General features: G+C 42.3%; 1 protein-coding gene across 1 annotated transcript in view; it reads left to right on the top strand.

Annotated features, from left to right (window-relative positions):
- HSD17B12 (hydroxysteroid 17-beta dehydrogenase 12) overlaps positions 1-22,999 on the top strand; it is a 76,072-nt gene that overhangs the window by 18,784 nt on the left and 34,289 nt on the right. Inside the window, 2 exon segments of the mRNA XM_066997592.1 lie at positions 8,476-8,522; positions 12,297-12,372. Coding sequence (XP_066853693.1) covers positions 8,476-8,522; positions 12,297-12,372 — 123 coding nt within the window.

Raw genomic sequence — 22,999 nt, 5'->3', positions numbered from 1 at the left:
ATGAGGCTTCCTATTTCAGCAAATGAAACCAGGAGCAGAAGTGAAGTTAGTGTTATTTTTGCCCCCAGTTTTCTGTTTTTATTTCATAAAAATGCAGGGAGTTACTGCCGTCTTATTAACTTGCAGCCGGCATGCTTATCTTCTTTGTTCTTTGTTAAATATGAGCTGGCATGTGTTAGACTGCGTTAGTGTTCACTCTTTGGGACTTCAGTGGTTTCTAAATTTGGCATTGCTAAGCCGGTGCCCTGTTTGCTTGAATCAATTGGGGCTGCTATTTTTAGCAACAAAAGGGAATTGAAATAGCAATTTTCTTTCCATGTAATAGATCCCCAGGAGGAATACTGATGCAAGCTCTCTGTCATTCCATATTCTCCCCTTCCCCAAAAGCACTCAGACGAAAGGCAGCTGTCACGGTTTGCGGCTGTATTAATCTTTAATCAATCGAGTGTTTTCTGCATTCAGGTGTTCAGGGAAAAAAGGGTCACGACGAGGATCTGCCTAGAATAACTAAGCGCTCGTGCATGGGCTGTGCAGTCAGGACTCGGTGGGTAACGGCAGGGAATAGACAGAGCAGCTAAAAATAGCGTTTGCTTCCAGTGTTTCTCCAGTCTATTTTTGATGCTTGATTTTGATAAGGTTGATTGGGCTCTTACTAAAAATAGCTGTTCCTAGCAAGCTGAGGACAAAAAGTAGAATATTTTTAACCAGCGCAGACTAAAGTACTTTTGTTGGCTGGAGATAATCTAGAAGCTCGGTATTGGTCAATTGCCAGTGATTTATATAAATCTGTAATAGATGAAGCGCTGCTTGATGCCAAGCAGGGATAGTCTCTTCTCCCCTTGCCAGCTTTTGTTTTCCCCAGGAGCTGTCATATTCTTAATATAGCCTCCGTGTTTCGTAGCAGAAGAATCTCGACTCTTTAGTTATTTATGCATTGTACTTTAAACCTCTGCTAAGGTTAGCTGTGCTGGGAAGTTTCTCTGAACTGTATTGCTTTAAAAAGCCACGTTAGCTTCCTAGCTTATTCCTTTTGCTGCTATCTGCTGCAGCTGGGGATTGTGCAGTGATGTGACAACCTCGCTGCTATCTCCAGCCTGTCTTGCAGGACTGGGGCTGCTCTTCTGTAGAAGATGTAGCTGGGAGAATTACTCTGCAGTGGCCATTTTGACAACAAATTTGAATACCTCTCAGTGGGTTGGAGCTGTAGCTGAGCTGCCCTCCTTGAGATTGGGTTGTTAGCTTGATTTTTTTTTTTTTTAATTTTTTGGCAGAAAGAAAACAGCTGTTCCCAGATTGCAGGACCCACATCTTTCTAGGGGGAATAATGCTGTTAGTAGCTTGAGTCCTCCTTCTAGGCAATGCTGTGCATGAGTGCATCTGCAGTACTTTGAAGGATCACCTAAAAACTTACTTCTCTTAATGAGAACAGGAAAATGGCCAAACTTAAATGAATTTGTAGTTCTAGGAAGCCAGTAGAGAGCACACATAATAGCTGTTAGCTTCATTGTGCAAGGAGTATGCCTGGATACAAGTATTCCATGTTTTTTCTCCATTAGGCAACTCAAAAAGCTTATTTTGCTGTAGAAAACGTGTTTGTATCTGAAGGCAGGCTTGATCTCTTTAAGCTTTGTCTCCACTGTAGTCTAACCTTGAATTGGGGAGTCACGAATCTCTAATCTTGTTTCAGCGTGAGTGCTCTGCAGAGCTGCAGTCGGATTCTCTGCGCTTGCCGTTGCTCGCTCTCCCCGTATCAACACTGCTCCTTGCTCCTGTCGTGAGACAAAATGATTTCTGCATGCCTGCCTCATGCTTTACTGCACCGTTCTGTGCTTTTGTTTTAAGATGTCCTGGCTGGATAAGAAGCAGATAAAAACGTTCGTTCAAGGCCTCGAATATTCACTCCAATTGGTAACCAGACTGCCATGGTCTCCCAGGTGCTGCTTTTGCTGGTCTGCACGATGGAGTCACCCTTTTAAGAGCAGACAATGGCTATCCAGTAAACCTCTCACGAGGTGGTGGATGTTCTCTAGGTCACCTCTTCCTTGGGAAGGCAGCGGCTGCTGCTTGTTGCAAGCAGACAGAACGTGAGCACAGGTCATGCCCTGTGCTGCTGGTGGGGGGGCCTCGTCCTGTGCACGTTTAGCCCTGGGGTTTCTGAAGGATGCGGGTGCTACTGGAAGCATTCACTTATTCACCCCTTTGTAGCCCATCTGGAAAAAAAAATACTTTTTTATAGTCCCTGAAGCCATGTACCACTGGGCATATTGGTCTTCTGAACTGAAGTCACTGCCTGTGTATGCAGCGTGTTTTGTAGGCCTGGTCTGTGGCCCTCAACAGCAGGAGAGCTCTTCCCTTTTAGCGCAGAGCAGGCGTGTCACTGACCACTGAGCCCAGTGATCTTTGCTCCTTGTTTGTCAGGGGTTACCTTGGGTTTGCTACCAGATCGGAGGTGACGCAAGTGCTTGTAAACTGCATCATGGCTGTTGTATGTGCCAAAAGCTGTGAAACACGAGGAGGCAAAGCGGCTAGATGGCACTAAGGCTTAGAGAGTTGTGTCCATTGATAACTAGCCCAGTAGTGGAGGTTGTGATGGATTCCTGTGTATCTTTATCTTAAATTTAAGAGATCACTGGAAGAGGTCAAAGATGTTCGAGTAAACTCAAGGTGGAAGTTGTGATCTTTTTACCGTACAGGAAGCAAAATTCTGGCACAGTCTTCAGGGCAAAGATGCTATACTGTCCTAAAGTGGAGATGGATTTATACAAGCAATTTCATGATGTGGTGGGGATCTAAATGTAACTAAAAACATAAACTGGTGATATGAGTTCTTGTGCAGTTGATTCGTTAGTATGTATTTAATGGTAATTGAAAGGTCTGGAGACTTTCTGTGCTGTATTTGCTGCAGTGTACTTAATCCTGTATTTTAGGACTTTGATTAGTTGCTTGTAAAATTCTGCAGTAAATACCCTGAGGTTTTAGAGAATAAATTCTGCCCTTTCTCCTCTGCCTTCTGATGGTGTGCTGAACATGGCAAGCAGTGCTCCAAGCCCCATCGATACCTCGTGGGGAACCCAAGTGCACATCTTGCTCACATGGCTGAAACTGATTAAATCATGGGAGTTCAAGTTAGAAAGGTTTTCTCCTCCTCCCAAGCCTGGTGGTTTGACTGGACCATTGCACTTTGTACCGTAGCATGCATTGGGAAACTTCCCGCTGTTGCACAGACCTGAGGTCTGTGATCCTGACCTTTTCTATACTCTTCCTGTGGCATTTCCTGTGGTCAGAGATCACAGGTCATAAATTTGTTGGGTGTTCTTTCTTGAGTGGTGTGGATACAGGGGAGTGAATAATTGTTCGTTCACTCTTATGTGGATAACAACTATTAAATGAATAGTTTTTGATTGCAAGGGCAAGGAGCTGGAGTCAATAACTTAAGTCATCTTTTAGTTATTAGTCCTGATGGAATAAGAGGCTTGATGTCAATACGACACAAGTGGAAATACACCTGCCATGTTCATTGTACACATTCATTTTAAGTTCACGTTCCAGCGAGACCAGCCATGTCTTTGCATGTGTTTCCTACTGATGCTCTGGCTGCCACCGAAGCTGACAGCATAAAATACAAAGCTGTTGAATACTAGACAAAATCTGTTCGTTGCTTTTCTGTGCGATGCTTGCATGTGTTGTTTTCCCTGTCCCCCAGTTTTGCAGAAGGTGACAGTAAATGCTGCTTGAATGATGGTTCTGCAGATCCACGATGCTTCGAGTGCCAGAGGCTGTGGCATCAGGAGGATGAGAGTAGGGGCTGAGGCTCAGTGAATCCTAGAGACAGGAAACATCCGGATTGTCTGGTACCTCTGTCTTAAACGGGCCTGACTCTAGAATCTGCACTGTTATTACTTAATTGCGTGTTTAAAATTAGTTGTTGCTGGACGCTGCATATTTCTTAATAATACCGAATTTCAGGGGTTGGGAGAAGATATTTTGGTATTCTAGAGAAATTCTTAGCTTGTAGTGATGATTGGTACAGGCTTTTTTAACGAAGCACAGGAAAAGTTTTCCTCAGCTAGAATCTGGCATACAAACAGATCTCTTTTTTTTTTTTTTTGCCTTATTAGAAAATCCGACTTGCTACACCTTACGTATGGCATAACCTCTGGTGGGGGGAGCAGATGGCACCCCGTATGGCTTTCTCTGGGGACCTAGGTACTATGTTGTAAGTTCCTTTCTATCTGCTTACACCATAGAAAGGCTATATTCAAAGCCTTGATGGACTTAAGTGACTTATAAGTCACCACAGTGTGCGATGTACGCTAGTGGCTATCATGAATAGCGATTCCAAGTGTTTTACCAGCTTTCCCACCTCTCGCCTACCGTTCTGAACAATGTAGGGTCAGTTGGAAGGGGTGCGCAAAATAAGACTGTTCATGCACAGCAAAAGTGAAAGCGGTGACTGGAGGATAAAACCCGGGCACACGCCTGTAACCCGTTGTAATGACTATGTCAGTCTTAACCAATTTAGAAAGTGTCATTGTATAGAAGAGCAAGAGTTTCCCCTTTCAGTGCGTTGTGCGGGGGACAGGTTGTGCAGGCTCTGACATGGAACAGGTCTTTGTGCAAGTGTTTCAGAACTGAGAAAGATTTTGTAGTTCTGTACATGTTGACTCCATATTTACGTGTGTGGTAGTCAGAAAAGTGTGTTGTGGCCTGGGAATCTGTTTGACATGCAGTTAATTATTTTGTAAAACAGCTTGTGTCCAGAGTTACTGGACTCTGGCTAGTGATACCTTCCAGTGGTAGAATGTCCAGCCCAACACAAGCCAATATGCTGGTGTATTGAGTGATGACGTTCTCTGTTTTCAGAGTGTTTTATGTTACTTGATGCCTTCCCTCATTTTCCCTTATTTCCTTTACAGTCCCAAAAGTCGGGGGAAGATGGGTGTTGACTCCTTTGCCTAAAATCAGCCAGTGCTTTGGTCCCAGCTTCCATTCAGACAAACTTTAATTCAGTCGGCTCCTACACAAGCTTCCTGGGCATTCTTCTCGCTTCCCCTTGGGAGACAACAGATGGCTGAAGTGGGAAGCTCCTGCAGCTAGTCTGACTACTGAGTAAATGTGTATAGTCACACTTAGGAGCTGGTGCAGCTTTCTTGCACAGACAATAACTTATTCCCACCCCGCTTGCTTTGCCTTCTTTAAGCTCTGCCAACTGCAGTCAGTTTGTAACTTCTTTGTTGGAAGGCAGTCTGGAGGAGAAACAAAATTTAAAAGCTTACTCCACACTCGGAGTTAAACTAGCTTCAACACATCCGGGTGATGATTGAAATTTAGTTAAACTGGTGCAGTTCTGCACGTAGCCAGCGCGGTTGAAACTGCAACGCTTGGTTTCAGAATGGCAGCTAGAGATTTATGTCATCAATGTGAAAACTAGGTGTCTTGCTAATGCACAAAACCTCTTCTTATTGCCCTCTCCATCCCCATAGCATTCACACTTTAGGTAGTCCAAAATGTGGAGGAATGTGAGATAGCTGAACCTTGGCTTCTGTGACGTTTGTCCAGTTTGGTTGCCTTCACCCCTCCCGTTTCCTTGCTTTCGGAACATCAGGTGTAAGCGTTGCTCTCTGCTCTGCAAAGTACCTCTTCGGGCAGCCTTCCTGACCCAACACGCTGCTCGGTAGGGTCCTGTAAATGGGGAGTTACTGCAGCTTGCTGGCTGGACTGGGCCCTCCTGGCCAGCAGCAGGAGGTCTGTTTGTCCACGCTTGCCGTCACAGTCCTCCAGTGCTGACCTCGACGCCAGCATAGCCCCTGATGGGAAAATCATTCGCTTAGGCTGGGTGAGAGCTGATCTAGGCTGCTTCCCTTGCCTTAGGAAGGGAAGCGTGGCTTGAAGCGTTCTCTAGGTTATGGTACATTGGAAAGCAGTCCTCGCACTGTGTTTTCCCTTCAAGATGGTGCAGGAGCATGGAGCAAGAGACTGTTATCCCTCAAAGAGAAGCCACCGATAAAATGGTGTTAGTGCCGCCTTGTGAGATGAGGGTTTTCCTAAGGAAAAACTAGCTGTGGACTTTGCTGTAATGTGTATGCCTTTACCTGCAGCAGAAGCAAAATTATGTGTATCAGCTAGGTGTGCCTTAATGTAGGCCATGGCCCAGGAGTTTTTTCTTCCTGGTGGGATTTTATAATGTTTTTCATCATTTACCTATATCATACTAATTTTCAAAACAGAACTTTAGAAGTGTAGGCTACTGTAATCTCTAGACTATAGGTCCTTTCAGTATGAGCTAGGGCCTAAAAAGGGAGAAAATATCCTAAATGTCCTGTTACTTGTAGGTCAGTTTGAAAACCCTGATCTCCAGCTCAAGTCTTATGCTCCAGCCAATTCTACTACAATTTACTTAAGCAATGGATTGAATAACTGGGGCAAATATCTGAGATTGAAATGGTATTTGCACTCTACTAAGCCTTCGAAGTGCTACAGATGCTTTTCTAAGTCCCTGTCTTACAGGGCATGCTTTCTCACTTTCTCAGCCTCAGTTGCTAGAGGCTGACCAACTAGTGATGTCAGAAAACAAAACGCTATTTAAAAATGCTGAGCTTGTTATCTGGGAGCAAAACTTTTAAGTCCATGAGTTCTGCGTTGGAAGAATGAGAAACTGTCAACAAGTGCTAGGTGGAGGGGCTGCTCTTTAGATGCCTCACTAATTGGAACGAGGAAGCAACCCGTTTCCGAAAGTCACTGAAGCTGAATGTCTTTCACATTGGGTCAACTTGAATTATGTCCAATTATTGTTGTAAGACCAGCAGGGAGTGGTGCTGCTGCAGGTTTTCTCTATGTTCTTGTTTATTTCGTTATTTTGTTTATGCATTTTCACAGTTGATTATTGCTTCATGTGAAACCTAAGGTCAGCAATGCTGAAATTGAAGCCCGGCAGTCCTTGAGCTAAGGGGAAGGCACCATCCTGCAGGGCTGTGCTGCCTTCTGGATCAGTGGGTATCAATACTGACACAAGCCTGGCTGCGGGCAAGCAGGTGCCTTGAATGTATTCTTGATGTTTTTTCCAGGTCTACCTCTTCCCATTGTTTGGACCATTGCTGGGACCTTTCTAAATGTGTATTTGTTTCTACAAAAAGATTTTACTTGCAGTTGCCTAATTATAGTGGGATAGGAAGTGGCAAAGCAGTGTGAGACGCACGTAGGGCTTTCTCAGTGCAATTAGTGGGGGCTGACAAGGCAACAGCTACAACTCCGATAGCTGCAGCGGTCTGTGCCTGCAGAATGTGCTTGTGTGGGCATCTTTGCCGTATCGGAGCTACGGCATCTTGCGACTAAAGTTGGAAACCAGGGAAGGGATAAATGTAGGTATGTATACGTTCATGTATGGTTAGTACTCAGGCGGATGAGGGGCACCTGCATCGAGTCACCTGCAGACACGTCTGTTTTTCTGAATCATTGAACAAGCCCCGTTATTTGAGGCATGCCTAGGTTCAGGGGTAAGCAGAGGAGATGAAACAAGCTGTTCTGATCTGTCTGGGGACAAGCAGGAAAACCCAGCGTGTTCTGTGGCCACTGGAAGAGTGAGAGCAGAGGTGGATAAATGGGTGGAAAGCTACACGGGTAAGGACACTGAGGTGTGGAAATAGGAGTTGATGAGAAGAAGTTGAGAGAGAGGGGAAAAAGTGCTGAATGTGCTTGTTTAAACGGTGGTTGGAGGAGCAGATTCTGGGTGGAGGAATTGCTGTTTAGTGAGTACACTGAGATGATCAGCTACTGGTGTGGTGAGAGCCCCGGAATAATCTGTCAAACTAATGGCATGTTGAGTCACTCAGTGATTCTCAGCATGTGGTAAGGAATCCTAGAAAGACGTGAGGCTTGACACAGATCCCAGTCCACCCACAAGTGGAAAAGTTTGAACTCTGGATGCCCAGCTTGCGACTGGCTGCATCAGTTAGGCACACTTACTGGTGGTAGGCACGATGGTCGCAGGGGTCTGAAAACTACTGGGGAGTCATTGAGCAGATGCCTTCTGCTTTGAGACGTGTCATAAAATGTTTGTTTTATTGAATTCTCACAGGCTTTAAGAAGCTTTTTATTTTACTATATACTTAAAACTAAGTTGAGAGCAGATTTAGTAGTCATAACTGAGCTTTTTCAGTTTAATGACTTTCTAGAAATCTGTCAAGCCACAAAGCTTCTGAAGAAGCGTACCAGGACAGAAACCTGGCATGAGAAGAGGTGCTGAGCATGATTCTGGAAACAACTACTAGGTTCCTAACTCTCTCTTCCTCTGCTTTCATATATATGGAAAGGCTAGTGTGAGCTCCCTGAGAGCTTTAGTGAAATTTTAAATTGCCCACCTATTCCAGAGACCCATGTGTCTCTTGGCTGGAATGAGTACTTGAATAGCCTACTAATGAACACCCATTTTAGTTATGTCTGTGAAGCAACTAATGGATATCCATCTTTCTTTCCTAGTGGTCACAGGAGCTACTGATGGGATTGGGAAAGCCTACGCAAAAGAGGTAAGGATTCCTATCATTTGGAGCGGCGTTCTTGATCCTGGGCAAGGTATCAAGCAGCGGCCTTATTCCTTTACCTTAACATACATACGTGGTGAGATTGAGGTCTCTTGTATCGTCTCCCTCAGGTGACCAGCCAAAAGTCGGATCCTTTTTTGTTCCTTTCCATTATTTTTGACTTCTGTCTTCAGCCCTAACCTTGTCCTTCAGTTTTTACTGTTAGGTTTTTAAGTTACTATAATTTTAACTTTCCCAACCCTTGGGATTTCCTTCTAGTATTTCTAGGCATTGACTAAACAGCATCTCAATCTGCCTGCAGTATGTTCCAATTATTCCCTATAGTTTATGAAGTCTCTGAAGCCTGGGTTTTACTTCTCTCCCTTTTACTGTAGTTTTGCTCTTGATGGATATGTGGGCTCCAAATATGGTACTGGAACGTATTGCTTAAGACAGAAAGTCCCCGTTAGTATGGGGCAATTTAGCCTATAAGCCCAGAAGAACATCATGACAAATAGTGCTGACTACAACAATTCATAGCAAAAATAACTTTCAGCCCCAGCATTGGTATCAAAGTGAGCCTGTCTGTACTCATTTTTTTTATGAGGGTGAGGAGATGAGCTGTGAGAGGTTCTCTTCTGGATTTTTTTTTTTTGTTGTTCTGCAGCGCTCACAGGGAAAGTACCATTCCTCTTTAAGGGTAGTCCTCACCCTTCAGATTTCCCTTCCATCCCTGTGTGCCCTGCCACATGCACACCCTTCCCCTAGGTTCCTTTCTGCTTTGCAGATTGTAGCACCTTGCCCTACTAGGTCAAGATGGGGATAGTTGGCTGCAAAGGGAATTAAGTCTGATGTCAAGAGCACCTGATTCTTGTGCAGAGCTGACAGCTCATACATGCCAAATTATCGCAGTTACATGGCACTGTAACAAATTATGCAACGCTTAAATAACTGCCTTGACTGAGTGGAAGCAGGTCATTGTGCCCAGGGCTTAGAACTATGGGGAGGAAGTCCTCTGATGTGGGAGATGGCCCCCTGAGCATCACAGGAGATTGATGTGGGGCCTTATATGTTAGGTTATCAGGCGACTGAAACTGCAGCTTTGTTTTAGGTTCTGCTGGTGTCTCTGAGATGTAGGCTGCCTTCAAACACAAATATGTGCTGCTTGCAGACCCTTGTGTATGTACTCCTAGCAGGAAAGCTGTTCACAAGTATGAGGTCTTGCTGGGAAACACTGACTGCTTCAGCTTTTTTGCTGTAGTTGCTGTGGGCACAGAGCACCCCAAAGGGTACAAGTAGTCATTCTTGGGCTGTACAATAAAACACATTTCACCCGTTGCTAGTTTAGGTGGATGTAGAATCCTTGATGAAGTCGAGTGGATGCAGGTGAAATACGAAATACCTGAAAAGACTTCTCAATCTTTCAATTAACTCCAGGGATGTCTTCATAAGACTGCCAGCAGAGGCTTGACTTTCTACTAGGAATTCCCTTCAGGTTACTATAAATGCCACTGGCATACAGCTGCTTGGGCATTCACAGCTGTGAATAGAATCATGCAGATTACTTCTTCTTGGAGGAGTTTAAGTGAGAAATACAACCGTGGTGAGAGTCTTCTCTTCAAAGGTTTGATGTTGTCACCAATTATCAGTGGAAGAATGTTACAAGATTGTGTGGATTCATTGGTTTATACTCTGCTCTGGTTATTTCTTTTCCAAGCAATAACCTGTTTTTATAGTTTTCACTCTTACAGTATTTAAACCTTTAGTCCTTGCTCAGCACCAATATCCTTTTCATTGCTTGACCATCCCTTCAAGAAAGGTAGTGGCCTGGTAAACATAAGTGTTCTTCTCTGCCCAGGTAATTCTTGCTCAGTCAAGGTTCCAAAGCAGTGCATGTTCTTTTTTTTTCTTTTTTTTAAAAAAGATATACTCAGGAGTTGCTGTTTATTGCCCCTTTATTGCTGTACTCCTGATTAAATTTCTGCTGTTTGCTTTTGCTAATCTTAGATGTGTTTGTATGCTCATGATAAGCTAGCAGTTGTGATCAAGTTGAGTACACTGCGGTGCACATCTACATCTCCTTAGTACTGCTTTTTGTAGATCCTCTTGCTATACATGCTCTAACAAGAGCTTTAACTCTGCTTTGGAGGGCTGTCAATCACGTTCCTTTATATTTTGGAGAGAAAGGGTTTTAACGGCAGCTATATTTTGCTGTTGAAGTAGAAAATGTGGTAGTTACTAACATTGGGTTTATGGAAATTAGACACCTACATCCACCAACTCAATTTAGAATGGTGACTTTTGCTTGCATCAATTAATCCTTAAGCTACAGGAGCATCTTCCCATTGTACGCTACTCTGGATTAGTTTTTGTGATTAGTTTGTCCTCTTGTTCAGGCTTTTTGTGATTCCAGGGCCATCAGTTGAAGATCCAAGTATGATGGCAGGTTATCTACAAAGCACCTGGGTCTTCCTCATTCCTTATGTAAAAAATGTGATTAGTTACTGGAATCTCAGAGGATCTCTTGCTCTTTGGACTGGTGTGTTTTATTTCAATTCACTCTGCCTCTGCCAGTGAATATTTGGAGGGACTCAGCAGGAACCAGTCAAGTTGCATCAGGCTGCAGGTGAACTTGCCAGCGAGCACTCTATCTTTTTTCCAAGATTGATCAGTTTTCTTAGGTGCTATTCATTCCTAGTTACAGACTCTTTCCATGGTCATTTTATCTGCTCCGTACTTAAATAATTCCTCTTGCAATTTGGTTTCCATTTCCAGACTTAGAATTAGCTTCTCAGTGCATCCCTTCAGTGTCAACGTGGCAGCGATTTCTCTCAAGCTTGCTCTTGTGGTGAAAGTTCTCAAACTTGCTGAGACTCTGCTAATGAGTTGCAATTGCGTGGCTTTACTTGATCTGTTTTTGTGTCGTGCACAGTTAAGGTACCTGGTTAAGTAACCTGTGAACCCAGAGTTTATGACTGCTGAAAGAAAGCAAATGGCACGGCAGCAGTCTAGAGCTGACTTTAAAAAGAAAAATGGCTTCAGTAAACTATGTGCCTATAACAGGATATATTGTTTTTACTTTTTACTGGAACGGGCAGTTATAATAGAAAGATTAGTATTTTCCATGCTGGTTCAGATATGTAACTGTCCTTCTGCAGAGTCTGTTAAATTGAGTTGTTAGATCCTATTACAAACATGCAGAGGTAGGTCTGATTTGATGACCGGGATATATCCTGGCCACAGCTTAATTTACACGGGTGGGTTCCCTAAAAGAACTGTGTGAGTAAATTGAGCTTTATATCTATGATTAGCACAAAGTAAGAGTGGAACCCACATCCTTCGTAAATCAATTGATAAAGGAAACAAGTATCAAGTGCTGGGATAATTTTGCAACACAGATGTTCAAGTGACCATGGATATCTTAACTGGGCATTTTGAGCTTAATTGTAGGAAATAACTTCGCTTGGACTTGCAGCAGTATGGGGGAGGGTCTGTAAAATATCTGTTGTTGCTTTTCTGTTGTATAAATGTGCCTTATACACCTGGATGGGATGACTGACAAGATGCTAAATTTGGTGTGAAGGAAATTTCAAGAAGTAGCATGCCTGTATTTGTCCTGTTTTTCCTCCTTCATATCTCTATTTGAAACTGTAATTTTTCAAATCCACTGGTCAAATATTGTTACCATGTTTGACAAATCGTGCAGTTCCTGTAATTAAGGTACTAATTTGGAAGCAATTTATGACCATTCTTATGTGTCCTGTTTTTGTTTTGTTTCAGTTAGCGAAGCGTGGAATGAAGGTGGCTCTAATCAGCAGGTCAAAAGAAAAACTGGACCAGGTTGCTAGTGAAATAAGTGAGTTGAAAACTTCTTTTCTAAATGTCACATGCATGCTTATAGATAAAATAAATGCGACTACATGTGAATTTATTACAGGCTAATATATACAGCTCTAATTAAAAAAAAAAAAGGTTCTTGTACACAGTGCAAACATTACAGATGTAAGTAGTAAAGAACTTGCTGACTAATTTTACAGGTGTTCTTATTTAACTTCTGAGAACAGTAGAGTTTAATTCTGGAATACGTACTTCCAAGACTGTTAGTCTTGCGAAAGAACAGCCTGCCAGGTCAGACAAAAATACCACCTATTGCCATAGTAGGTGTCTAAAATCATAACGAAGAGAGAAACATATAGCCATTACCTCACCTGAATATGCAGTTTGAAGCAAATTTGATTTCATGGGCTTCAACCACAAAGGTGGTTTCTTTGTAACTCAGTCATTGAATACATGTTCCTTATGATTCTCATTGTATTACCAAGTAGGCACATTTATGGTGGGTGGGTGGGTGTGGTCATCTTCCCCTCACTTCCCTTCCATTTTCATTTTGGTTTGGGTAAACTACTCAAAGATCACTTTTAAGAGCTGTGAGCTCAATTGGGCTCAAGTGTGCGTAGTCATTAGAATATGGGGATGAGCAAGTGTGCTGAAGAACCTGTACTAGGGATTGTTTCTTCAGTAAGCATGTAGTAAATGATTGTGTAAAAAAAAAAAAAAAAAAGCATACAAAAAAACCCACCCAGTAACTTAAGTATTCCAGTCACAAATGTAAAATCACTATTTGTACAGGGTCAGTTAGGCTCGTCATGTTTCTTGCTGACAAATGTTTTTCCAACCAAGCCAAAGTATAGCCATAATGCATAAGAATTCATATTGTAATCTACATCTTTTATTAAGGCAGATTTAATGTGAAGCTATTAGTTTATGCAGAGTATGTCAAGATAAAGTGAGAAATGTAGTCTTGCGTGTAGAGGTTTTTGATAAGTAGGAGTGGGAGTCATATACTATAAAGCACATCTCTCAGTATAAGGATGTTGGGTACCAAAACCTTTAAGATCCTGCTTCTGTTACCCTCCCTTGTTTTTTCCTGCTTTCCTAAATGGTTTGTGTACATAATACAGGTAAGTGTAAGAGCTGTCTTTCCAAGGACATAACAGACTCAAGCCAAAATAATACAGTTAAAACGTTTATTAAATTTGCTGGTGGCACTGCTTTACTATAAAGTATAATCTAGAAGTAACCTCAACAAACTCTCCTCTACTAAGTTGTAATGGGTTGCGTAGTGAATGTGATGATGACTAAGTCACTCAAGGGCTTCAGCTTGTTTAATGACTATTTTACTAGTTTGCTGAAAAACAGAGGGCATACAGTTCTCTGGATGGGTTTAAATATATGTACCTGTAGTGTCCATTGTAGGATGAAACTGTTTCCTTGACAGAAAAGTCTTTGTGTGTATATCTATGGTAGAGAGCATCCTTAGAGTGCAGATGGCATCAGGTCCTACCTTCTGCTAGTTTGGAAGTAATTGTCCCTGTTCGTTAGCATCCTGCGTTTCAGGATGTCGCTGCAGTGACTGACCATACCTGTGATACTCTAGTCAATACAGTCACAGGGGAAATGTGAGAGTAGAGGTATCACTGCTCAGGTAACCTGTGTGAGTACCAAAGCTTACTGCAAATACCTAAGTAAGCTGCAACTACAGTCTTTTTGGTGATTGACTGCAGTAGCTGGATAGTAGTTTGTGTATGTGGGCATATGCAGTCACATTTTTTACTACGCTGTATAGAGGTGTCTTGCTAAAAAAAAATGTAATTGATAAAAGTATCTACAAATATCTTGTTCTGGAATCAAATGGTTTTTAGCGTGAAATGACAAGCCTCCTGAAAGCGGTCATAACCCTTTCTGTACCAGTCTGGAAATCTCTTCCTCCTTGGGACTTAAGCATGATGCTGACAAGACAGATAAATCTACTGCTTTGAGCTTCCAGCTCTGAAATGATGGCTGCTAGGAGAGTTTTTCAGATTCTAAAAAATAAGTACATCTACCTTTGCAGAGCAGCCTGTAATACATAATTACCGTTAGGCCTCACCCAAACATTTTTCTGCTTTCTTTCCTAAACCATTCTGAAATGAGATGACTCATATTGGGTTTTCAGAACATTCTTTTGACAACACCGAGCTAGTGAAATGTATACCTTGTTCCTTGTAGCATATGCTAAAGGATTAGGATAGTCTGCATAATCAAACATGTCTGAATCGTGCTTTCAGGTCCTGATAGGCTTTAGCTGGACAAAGTTTTCTTGTCTTCAGGCTCCTGTGATCTCTGCAGTCTGTTCAGATGTTGTCATATATAAGGTGGGAAAGTGTGTTTTTCGTATTATTTTGTTAAGAGCTAATGCTTTAACTATCTGACTGCTTCCCTTGCAGACTCCTAAGGTAGATTTATACTTCTTCATGCTGGTCCTGCAGTTGTTCTTCAAACAGAGCCGAGCTTGATCGTTTCAAGTAATGACCCTTAATCACTTGAAAGCAGAATGGCTGTTTAACTCTGAATAATTCCAGTTCTTTGAGTTGTGTGAGCCATGCATGTTTTCTGTTCCTTTGTCATTTTCACTGACCAGAGTCCTGCTGATACTAGCAACAGGTTAGATGCCCTCTGCCACAAATAATGAGAAGGTTTCTGAGGATCAGGTACATTCATTCTTTTCAGAAGAATCCTTTCTTTTGCTCTTTGAATGTACTTACATTAGGAGTTATATCTGTGTACAAAGCACAAGTTGCATAAGCACTGTTGTAAGAGAAGTGCTGATGGGACTTCATGAATGGTAAATGCCAGCTGACCTGAATTAGATTATTTTTTTTTTTGGTGTGTGTGCGTCTGCATGTGCACATTAAACTGGCTGTACTGGTGTAACAAGAAAGCCAACTGTCCTGAACTTGTAGCTCAGTTTGATCAATGAAAGTTAGTGGATGAAGTGTAAGTACTTCAAGATTTCAGGCACGCTGGAAAGTCTCCTACAAGCACGTTGTAAAGCTGAGTTTGTTTGCAGAATGCTTAGGTGCTGTAGGATTTGACACAAAAAGGAAATTCTCCTTTGTGTCCTGTCAGTGATAGGACTTAGGCCACAGAACGAAGAAAAGATTTTGAATTTCATTTTAAGTGATTGCGGTCTGCATATGCATGAAGTTGGATAGGTTTTTCTTTAATTAAAATATCCTTATAGGAACACTGACTTACTAGGTTCACTCTACAAAATTCTTGATCTAGTTTAGTTCATAATACATCAATGTTCCACAACCTTTTTTTAAGGTGTCTGTTGTATTATGATGTTAAACACTTAAGCAGGGAATGCGCTGTAAAGAGAGCTTGCCAGTAGGGAAATTGCCAAAAGAGGAATTTGGTATTTGTACATGTTCTTAGCTTATGGCTTCACAGGACAGGTGGTAGAGTTGTGAGTGACCTGTGAGGAGACAAGAAAAGGCAAGTCATTGTTTTCCAGTCTTTAATGCTGCTTAAGAATTGCTGTCCAAAACTTTGATGGTTTTGTACCTTAAGTCACTGATTTTTAAGTTGCTTGGTCATGGTAGATTCATCTTGAACTACTCTGTAATCCAGAGACTTCAGCTGCATCATAAGCCGGTAGCTTTCCTGTTTAGAATTGGGACCTATCATGCTCACACTGCTCTGGTGCGATTGCTAGTAAGCACAAGGAAGGAGTGGGGTGTGGTGCCAAAACCAGAAACATTCCTTCTGTTTCCGAGGCAGATGGGTCTTACTGCTTTTTTTTCCCAGCTTTCTTGATAACAAAGTTGTGGATGGCATTCTGAAGCGGGTCTGATGCTGATAACTTTGCTCGTGCCTGAAGTGTTGCTGTGATCTACTGATACAAATGGCCAACGACCTGCTCCGGCAAAGCTGTCCTCTGCACAAGTTTTCCCAGGCTGTAGCTCAGCTGCGTCTACCTTGGAGTGCTTTGCCACGTGATCTCTGACCTGTCACTGGCATCTCCTCCCTCCTGCCCTGGTAAATCCTTCCCACCAGCTCTGAGAGGCAAGGAGAAGTGTTTGAATTTAATAGAGGAGGCTGCAGAGCAGACATGCTCGATGAGGAAGGGGACATCATCTTCTTACTTTTCTTGCATAGGATTGACAAGGTTCACTTTCCTGAGCTTAACTTGAAGACTAACACTGTCTGGCAGTTATTTTGACCTTTTGTGATCTACTTCAAGGTAAATTAATGTTTGCAGCCTTCCATCATCTGAGCTAGCTTTGGCTTGACGTTCTCTGTATCCTCCTATATTTCTTGGTCTTGACAAAATGGCTTCAAATATTTTGAACTCGTCTTGGTGCACTGAAGTCACATTTCACATGCTATACCATAAGGATCTTGGATTCAAAATGAGCTCTTGGTTTTCACTTGGAAACAAGTTTCCCTTGGATGAGGTGAAGGTCATTTCCCATGGGTTTGTCGTGAATCGTGCCAGCCACTTACTCGACGAGCAGCTGTCAGACACCGTAGAGAGCTGAAGGAGGATTCACAAATTTTTATTAATTTTTCAGTAAATGAAATGAGGAACCCCGAATACTATCAACATGACATGTAAAAGAGTGATTGTGTAGGGAGCTTATTTTTAATTTTTTTAAAAGTCCTGCTTCTGTGTTTTTTTCCCCCAGTCCCTCTTTTTTATCTGTTTCTCATATAATTTCTCAGTGAAATTTTGCCCAGATTTGTGTTTAAAAAAAAAAAAAAAATGACCAGAATCTTTGAAGAGAAATATTTGACAGGTGTCCAGCAAACTGCAGAATGCAGTCCTGGAACAAGTCCACCCTTTGGGGGAATTTTGAGGCAGCAACAAGGTAGGAAGAGCCAAGAGTAAAACATTCTGCAGGTGACTAGTAAAATTCTTGCAAATCATTGTGTTTTCTTCACACATGGCAAGACCAAGGTCTTCTCTTGCAGACAGAAGAACTGGAAGCGTGCTGGCTGTGAGAGCAGTGAGACTGTTTCTGTGCAGTGTTTGTTGTGTTGATTGCTTGTGAACACACACATTCCAGGAGAAGAAAATGTGTAAAGATTATTTAAATGTGAATTAGGTGCTTTGCATTTCCTTTGCTGACTATAAATTACAGCCGAAGTAGCCTCTTCCACACCTTAAATACTGTGTATATTGTGTCTACAGATTCAGGAATAACTGTCCTGTTGGTGTCTTGAGCCATAATATTTTAGCTGCTAGGTAATTAAATTGATAGGGCAGCTGACTTGCTCAGGAGTTTTGAAATCCTGACTAAAGAAGCAGGAGGAATTAGTTATCCCCACAGGCATTCAGGGTCACTGCTGCCTCTGCTTGGCAATAGCGGAGTGGGGAAGAGCTTGCATTTTCTTTAATGCACAGAAACTTAATGACTCTCTCTGCTTAAAAACAAACAAAAAAATAGCACAGAGAAACCCAACTATTTGTAACATGCTTTCGTGGATGCCAAAAATGAGAGCTCTTCTTGTTAACACAAAAGCTGCGATATATTGCTTATCACTTTCAGCAACAAAGTAAACTTAGTATTACATGGAAAATGAATACTGGATTGTTTTCATTGAGTGAAAGTCTGCATTGCAAATCTGTTTTAAGGCAAGGGGTGGAAATCCTGTTGTCTGAGAGATTTAAAATCAGGACTTCTAAGAGGCTCTAGAGGCTCTAGACCAGTCTCTCTCTGGCACAAGGAGAGGACCGGATGATCCACACAGTGCTGTCTTCCTTCTACAACTTCACTACACAGGTGACTTCTGTAGCAAGTTGAATTCCATTACAGCAAGTCCTTTCTGCCTGTCAAAGCTGTGAAAATCCACAACAGACTTCACAGCTAAAGAAATGCTGATAGCCACTTCTGTGTTTTTCAGGAGCATGTTGTGGCAAGGAAAATAATGACAGTTACTAGTTCTACACAGAGAAAGGAGACTCAGCTGATCTGTTTTTCACTACAGATTCTTCAGGAAAAAAGAAAAAGATTATAAAAAATAGATAAAATAGTGCGACTAATGGATACAAGTATGCTAAACAGGTTTTGCAGCCAACATGTGCAATGCTTCCAGTGCTGAGCTGTGTGCTATGCTATTTTATGTATTTTATGTAATTACTGGACTAATTAACAATGTATTTTCTCTTGCAACTAATGCTTCGGAAAACCCTGAAGTCTGTGCTTTTAAGTGCCAGGCTTTTGACTGCACTTTCTTCTCTGGATGCCAAATCCAGATGAAACTATCAGGGACTTAACAAATAATACTGAATAACTGAGAAGCTGTTGGCTTTAATTCATGCGGAGTGACTGACTTAAACGTCCTGAAATTGTCTTGAGAGTAAAGGCATTATTTTTTGTTAATCCCTAGTATGATACCTTTCTGTCTCTGTAAGTGACTCTTAAATTCTTCTAAATAATCTTCTAAATAACATACTAAATAACTCTTCTGGTCATTCTGGAGTTCAGTCTGTTTAATTTGAATCTGAGGAGTTAAAAAAGGGGAGGGAGGTCATCATTACTGTTGCTTTTAATGGTAAGGGCTGAAGAAAGTAGATTTTTATTTGCAGAAGTGTTTTTAAAAAAATCAGCTTTATATACATCATGCATATACGTTGTCACAATCATACCTTAGCAATTATTATAGGAAGTATTCAAAATAGGCTGTGTGCCATTCCTAAAATGGAATGCCATTCCTTCAGTGAACTAAAAATAGTTTTCTCCGTGCCGTATAAAACCCAGTACCACCAATGAAGATCAAAAAAAAAAAAAGTCTTGGAGGGGCAGTTGAAAGTAGCAGCAGGGAAACAGGAGGGAAGGAACTGAATTTGTGCCGTCTGTCGCGTAACGTTGATCTTCCCCTACCTCTCCCTGCGCTTACCTCTGCACCAGTCTGCGACTGCACCCTAGCAAATTCTTTGTGAAACTTCAGCCCTAGTGGGTACTGTAAGGCAGCAGCGAGGACAACTACACGCCGTCACGGTGAGACGTGTGGGTGGGCAGCACTCCTGACCCGTGCAAGGGCAGTCACGCTCTGTGTCCGTGGGTGCAACCTCCATGCCTTACCTGCAGACCCGTTTCGGAGCGAGGAGGGGTGCGCGGCGAGCAGCAAAGCTGTGCTGGTGTTTCCTGCGGAAATAACGTTGACGTTTGGAAGCGCTGGCCTCGCTTGGCTCTGCGGCCCCCCTGGCTGTTCGCGTGTGCAGCTGTTCTCGCAGGCTGCTTGATGCTGTATTTTTAGTTAGCTGTGTAATTGGGGCAGGCTTGATTTAGGAAAGCTTACAATATTGAGCATAATATTTGGGTGAATGGGCTTATTGATTGATCCTGTGTGTTGCTAAGAATGTTCTTCTGACTTGATAAGTGTATCTTTGAAATGATGTATTTTGATGTGACGGGATTCAGGGGAGCAAATAGAGGCAAGTGTTAATAAAGCACGTTTTCTTCCTATATTTTGTAGTAACAGCGCTGTTCAGGCACATTATAGAAACTTAAACGTTCCATATGGCAGAAGGGTTCGTGGACTTTGGCTTTAAAATCCATTTTCTGTCTCATTTAAAGCTGAGAAGTGAGGAATTGATTTGTGTGTGCGTACTGAAACTTAAAGCTGTATAACCATTTTAACATTATAAATAAGGTCTGACATTTTTTCTGTTCTATGCTTGGATGTGATTAGATTAAGTATTCACTTTTTAAAGGACATTGTGCAATTAGTACAGTATATAAGGAATTCCCTGGCAGTGTTGCTTGTGTAGTAGAATGAAAGGAATCTGTCCCTATTCTTCAGTGCTTGACCAAATGTGTATATGCACATGCTTTGAAGGGTGTGTTTTAACACAACAAGTTCTGTTAAATCGTAGGTAGGCATCTTGTGATGCTATACAGAAACTGATGCAGTATGGTGTTCCTACATGGAGACTTCTGTGCAAAACAGGTGCAAACAGAGCTCTCTTTTAGGTATATTTCAACTGTTTATTATTCTGTTGGTCACCAGTACACTGTTTCAGAGTTTTATAAGAATATCCATAACTTATGGAGGGGTTTCCATTTGGATACCTATCTGTTGCCGTGTATCTGCTGCCCTTCTGAACACCCACGTTCTCTTCCATTGTGTCTCCGTTGTGCAGCATCCCTCTGAATTAGGGTCAGCAGTGACTCTTCCCTGTCTTTGGAGCCGCTCTGCAGGCGCTGGTCTTGTTTCCTCTTCCACTTTTCACCGAAGAGACAAGTGTGATCTGTCCTCTGGGACAAGGGCTGATACAGCTGCACAAATAGGGCATCGCATCTCTTCCGGAAGGCCAGTGGTTTAGGTATTCAGTATGTCAGTGGACTTGGTAATTCAAACAAATAAAACACAGGTGGTTCCAGGGACTTTGCTCTAATCACCCTTTTTCCATCTGCACTACTGTGATCTTGTTCTGAGGGCTGTTGCAGGTTCTCCAAGGTTTCTGCTTTTTTTTTTTTTCAAATAGGTGTCCCCAGGTGCCTCTGGTTATTCTGTATTTCACTGTGTCTATGTTTTGTATCCCACTTTAAATATCTTACTCAATGAAGTCCAAGATACTGAGAAACTTAAAACCTTAATTAGCAGCAGGTCACCATTCTTCTGTAAGGCAAAGCTCATACCTTGCAATCTTAAGTTCCTACAAAATGACCAGACAAAACTAGGTCGTGTTATACCTGGCTGATTTTAAGGTGTTTCTATCTGGGGAGTAACATCAGTGTGTAGCAACAACCTGCTCTCACCAGTCTGGAAGTTATTTGATGGTCCTGGAAAACAGATTCCACGTGTCCATGGCATTCAGTATGCTACTCCTGTGAACTCTGAAAGGCCCGAAGTGGATACATTCCTGAAAGAAACGCCTCTGCCTTAATAAATAAATAAATTGTAGAGCTATCTGCAGCCACTCTATAGTCTTAAATTCTTCATGTCTGCTGTGCATAGATGCAGTACTAAACACGCAGGAGGTTTTCGTGTTTTGACTTCATCTCTGTACTTCTTTAGAAGGTATTGCAAGATTACAAACTCTGCTTCTAGAGGCTTGGATACTGGATTAGTGTGAGTCTTGCCACTGCTGTGATACTGGAAATATGAGGTTTTCATTTGTGAACGGTAGTTGAATCACCGTACTTTTACTTGACCAAACTTCTTTCCTGTGTGCTGAAGAGTGGAGAGATGTTTTTTGTCTCCTGCCACTGCTTTGCTTGCATCTCCGGCCACCCTGAAGCTACGGACCAAGTGAAACTCCTGGTATGTTTTTGCAAGCAGTTTCTTTACCGCGTCGCTGTGGCAGTGATGTTTCTATCAGACTGAATGTAAACAGCTGAGATTCTCCTGTTCTAGCAAGAGTTTTTAAATGCAACCTTGAGCTTGCAATCACTGTTCCCAATACCTCCTTAGTGTGGACCTCAGATGCTTGATCCTGAACCTCCCTGTTGCAAAGTTGCCTGGATTTGTTTCAAAATATGCAGCATAAATCATGCTGCTGTAGCCAAATGCTTTTAACATTATTACTATTATTTTTCTTTATGGACAATCTTCTAGTTTTCCTGTTCCTGCAGGGTTTTTGACCACAGACCCCATTAACACTGATGCTGCCTGTGTCATGTAAACAGCACCAGGCTGAGGTCTGTCTGCATTTGCAGTGAGGCACACAAGGCTACTCCTCTGGGCAAACATTCTTTCAAGTGCAGTTTATTTGGGTGTGAAAACTTCATTTCCTTAGTGTTTTTTGTAGCTTGTCCACCAAGATGTCAGCTAAGGGAGGGCTGCTGCTTTCAGCTACTTGTTTCCAAAAAAATAAACTTTAAAATGTTACCTCCCAGCCACTTTCCAGTACTTTTTTTTTTGTTCTCCAGAACTTCCATGATCTTTAATTTTTTTACACATTATGTAAAATCAGGAGTTTATGAAGACTATGCGATCTGAACTAATAGCATAGCACATCATTTCTTTTCCAAGTGCGAGTGTACTCAGTCCTGTGCTAAGAAGCATTTGAAGCACCAGTCCCAAAGGCGAAACGCCAGATTCGCTTGTCAGTATATCAGCGAGAACGCTGGACACACGGGCACATAATATCAGCTGCTTCAGATGTTCTGGTTGCTGACTGCAAAAAATGGTTTGTCCTTTCCTTCCCTGTGGCCCCTGAGAACCTCAGGGTCTTTGAGCTGGAAGCTCTGTGAGGGAGTTGAGGTTTTCTCTTCCTGGGTGGAGAAGAGTCCAGTCACTGCTAGTTATCCTGGATTAGGATGTAGCCTTCTTGCTTCTTCCTCTGTTGCGCTTCATTTCAGTCTTTCTGGCAGATAAAACAAGGATATGTGCTACTGTCTTTTCTAGCCCATCTCTTTGAAGGCATCTTAATCGTTAAGATCAGGGAAACTCCCTTTTCTGGTGTTCCTACAGAGCAGAGCACACCTGTTCTGCTCTGCACCTTGTGCTCTGACTACTAGCACAAGCATACGCAGCAGTGACTTAATGCTGTCTGCATCGTTACTTGACACAGAACCATTTTACCAGATGTGTCTGCTACTCTTTTCTCCAAGCAAGTGGGTTTTGCCACCTATTTCAGGTTCTGGGGCTGAGTGTGGGGACTCTGGCTGCTATGTGAAACAGGGAGGTAGAGCTGGGTCAGTGCA

This window comes from Anser cygnoides, chromosome 5, assembly GCF_040182565.1.
Source record: "Anser cygnoides isolate HZ-2024a breed goose chromosome 5, Taihu_goose_T2T_genome, whole genome shotgun sequence".
In the NCBI taxonomy this organism is placed as follows: domain Eukaryota; kingdom Metazoa; phylum Chordata; class Aves; order Anseriformes; family Anatidae; genus Anser; species Anser cygnoides.
This window is presented reverse-complemented; position numbering and strand designations above follow the sequence as displayed.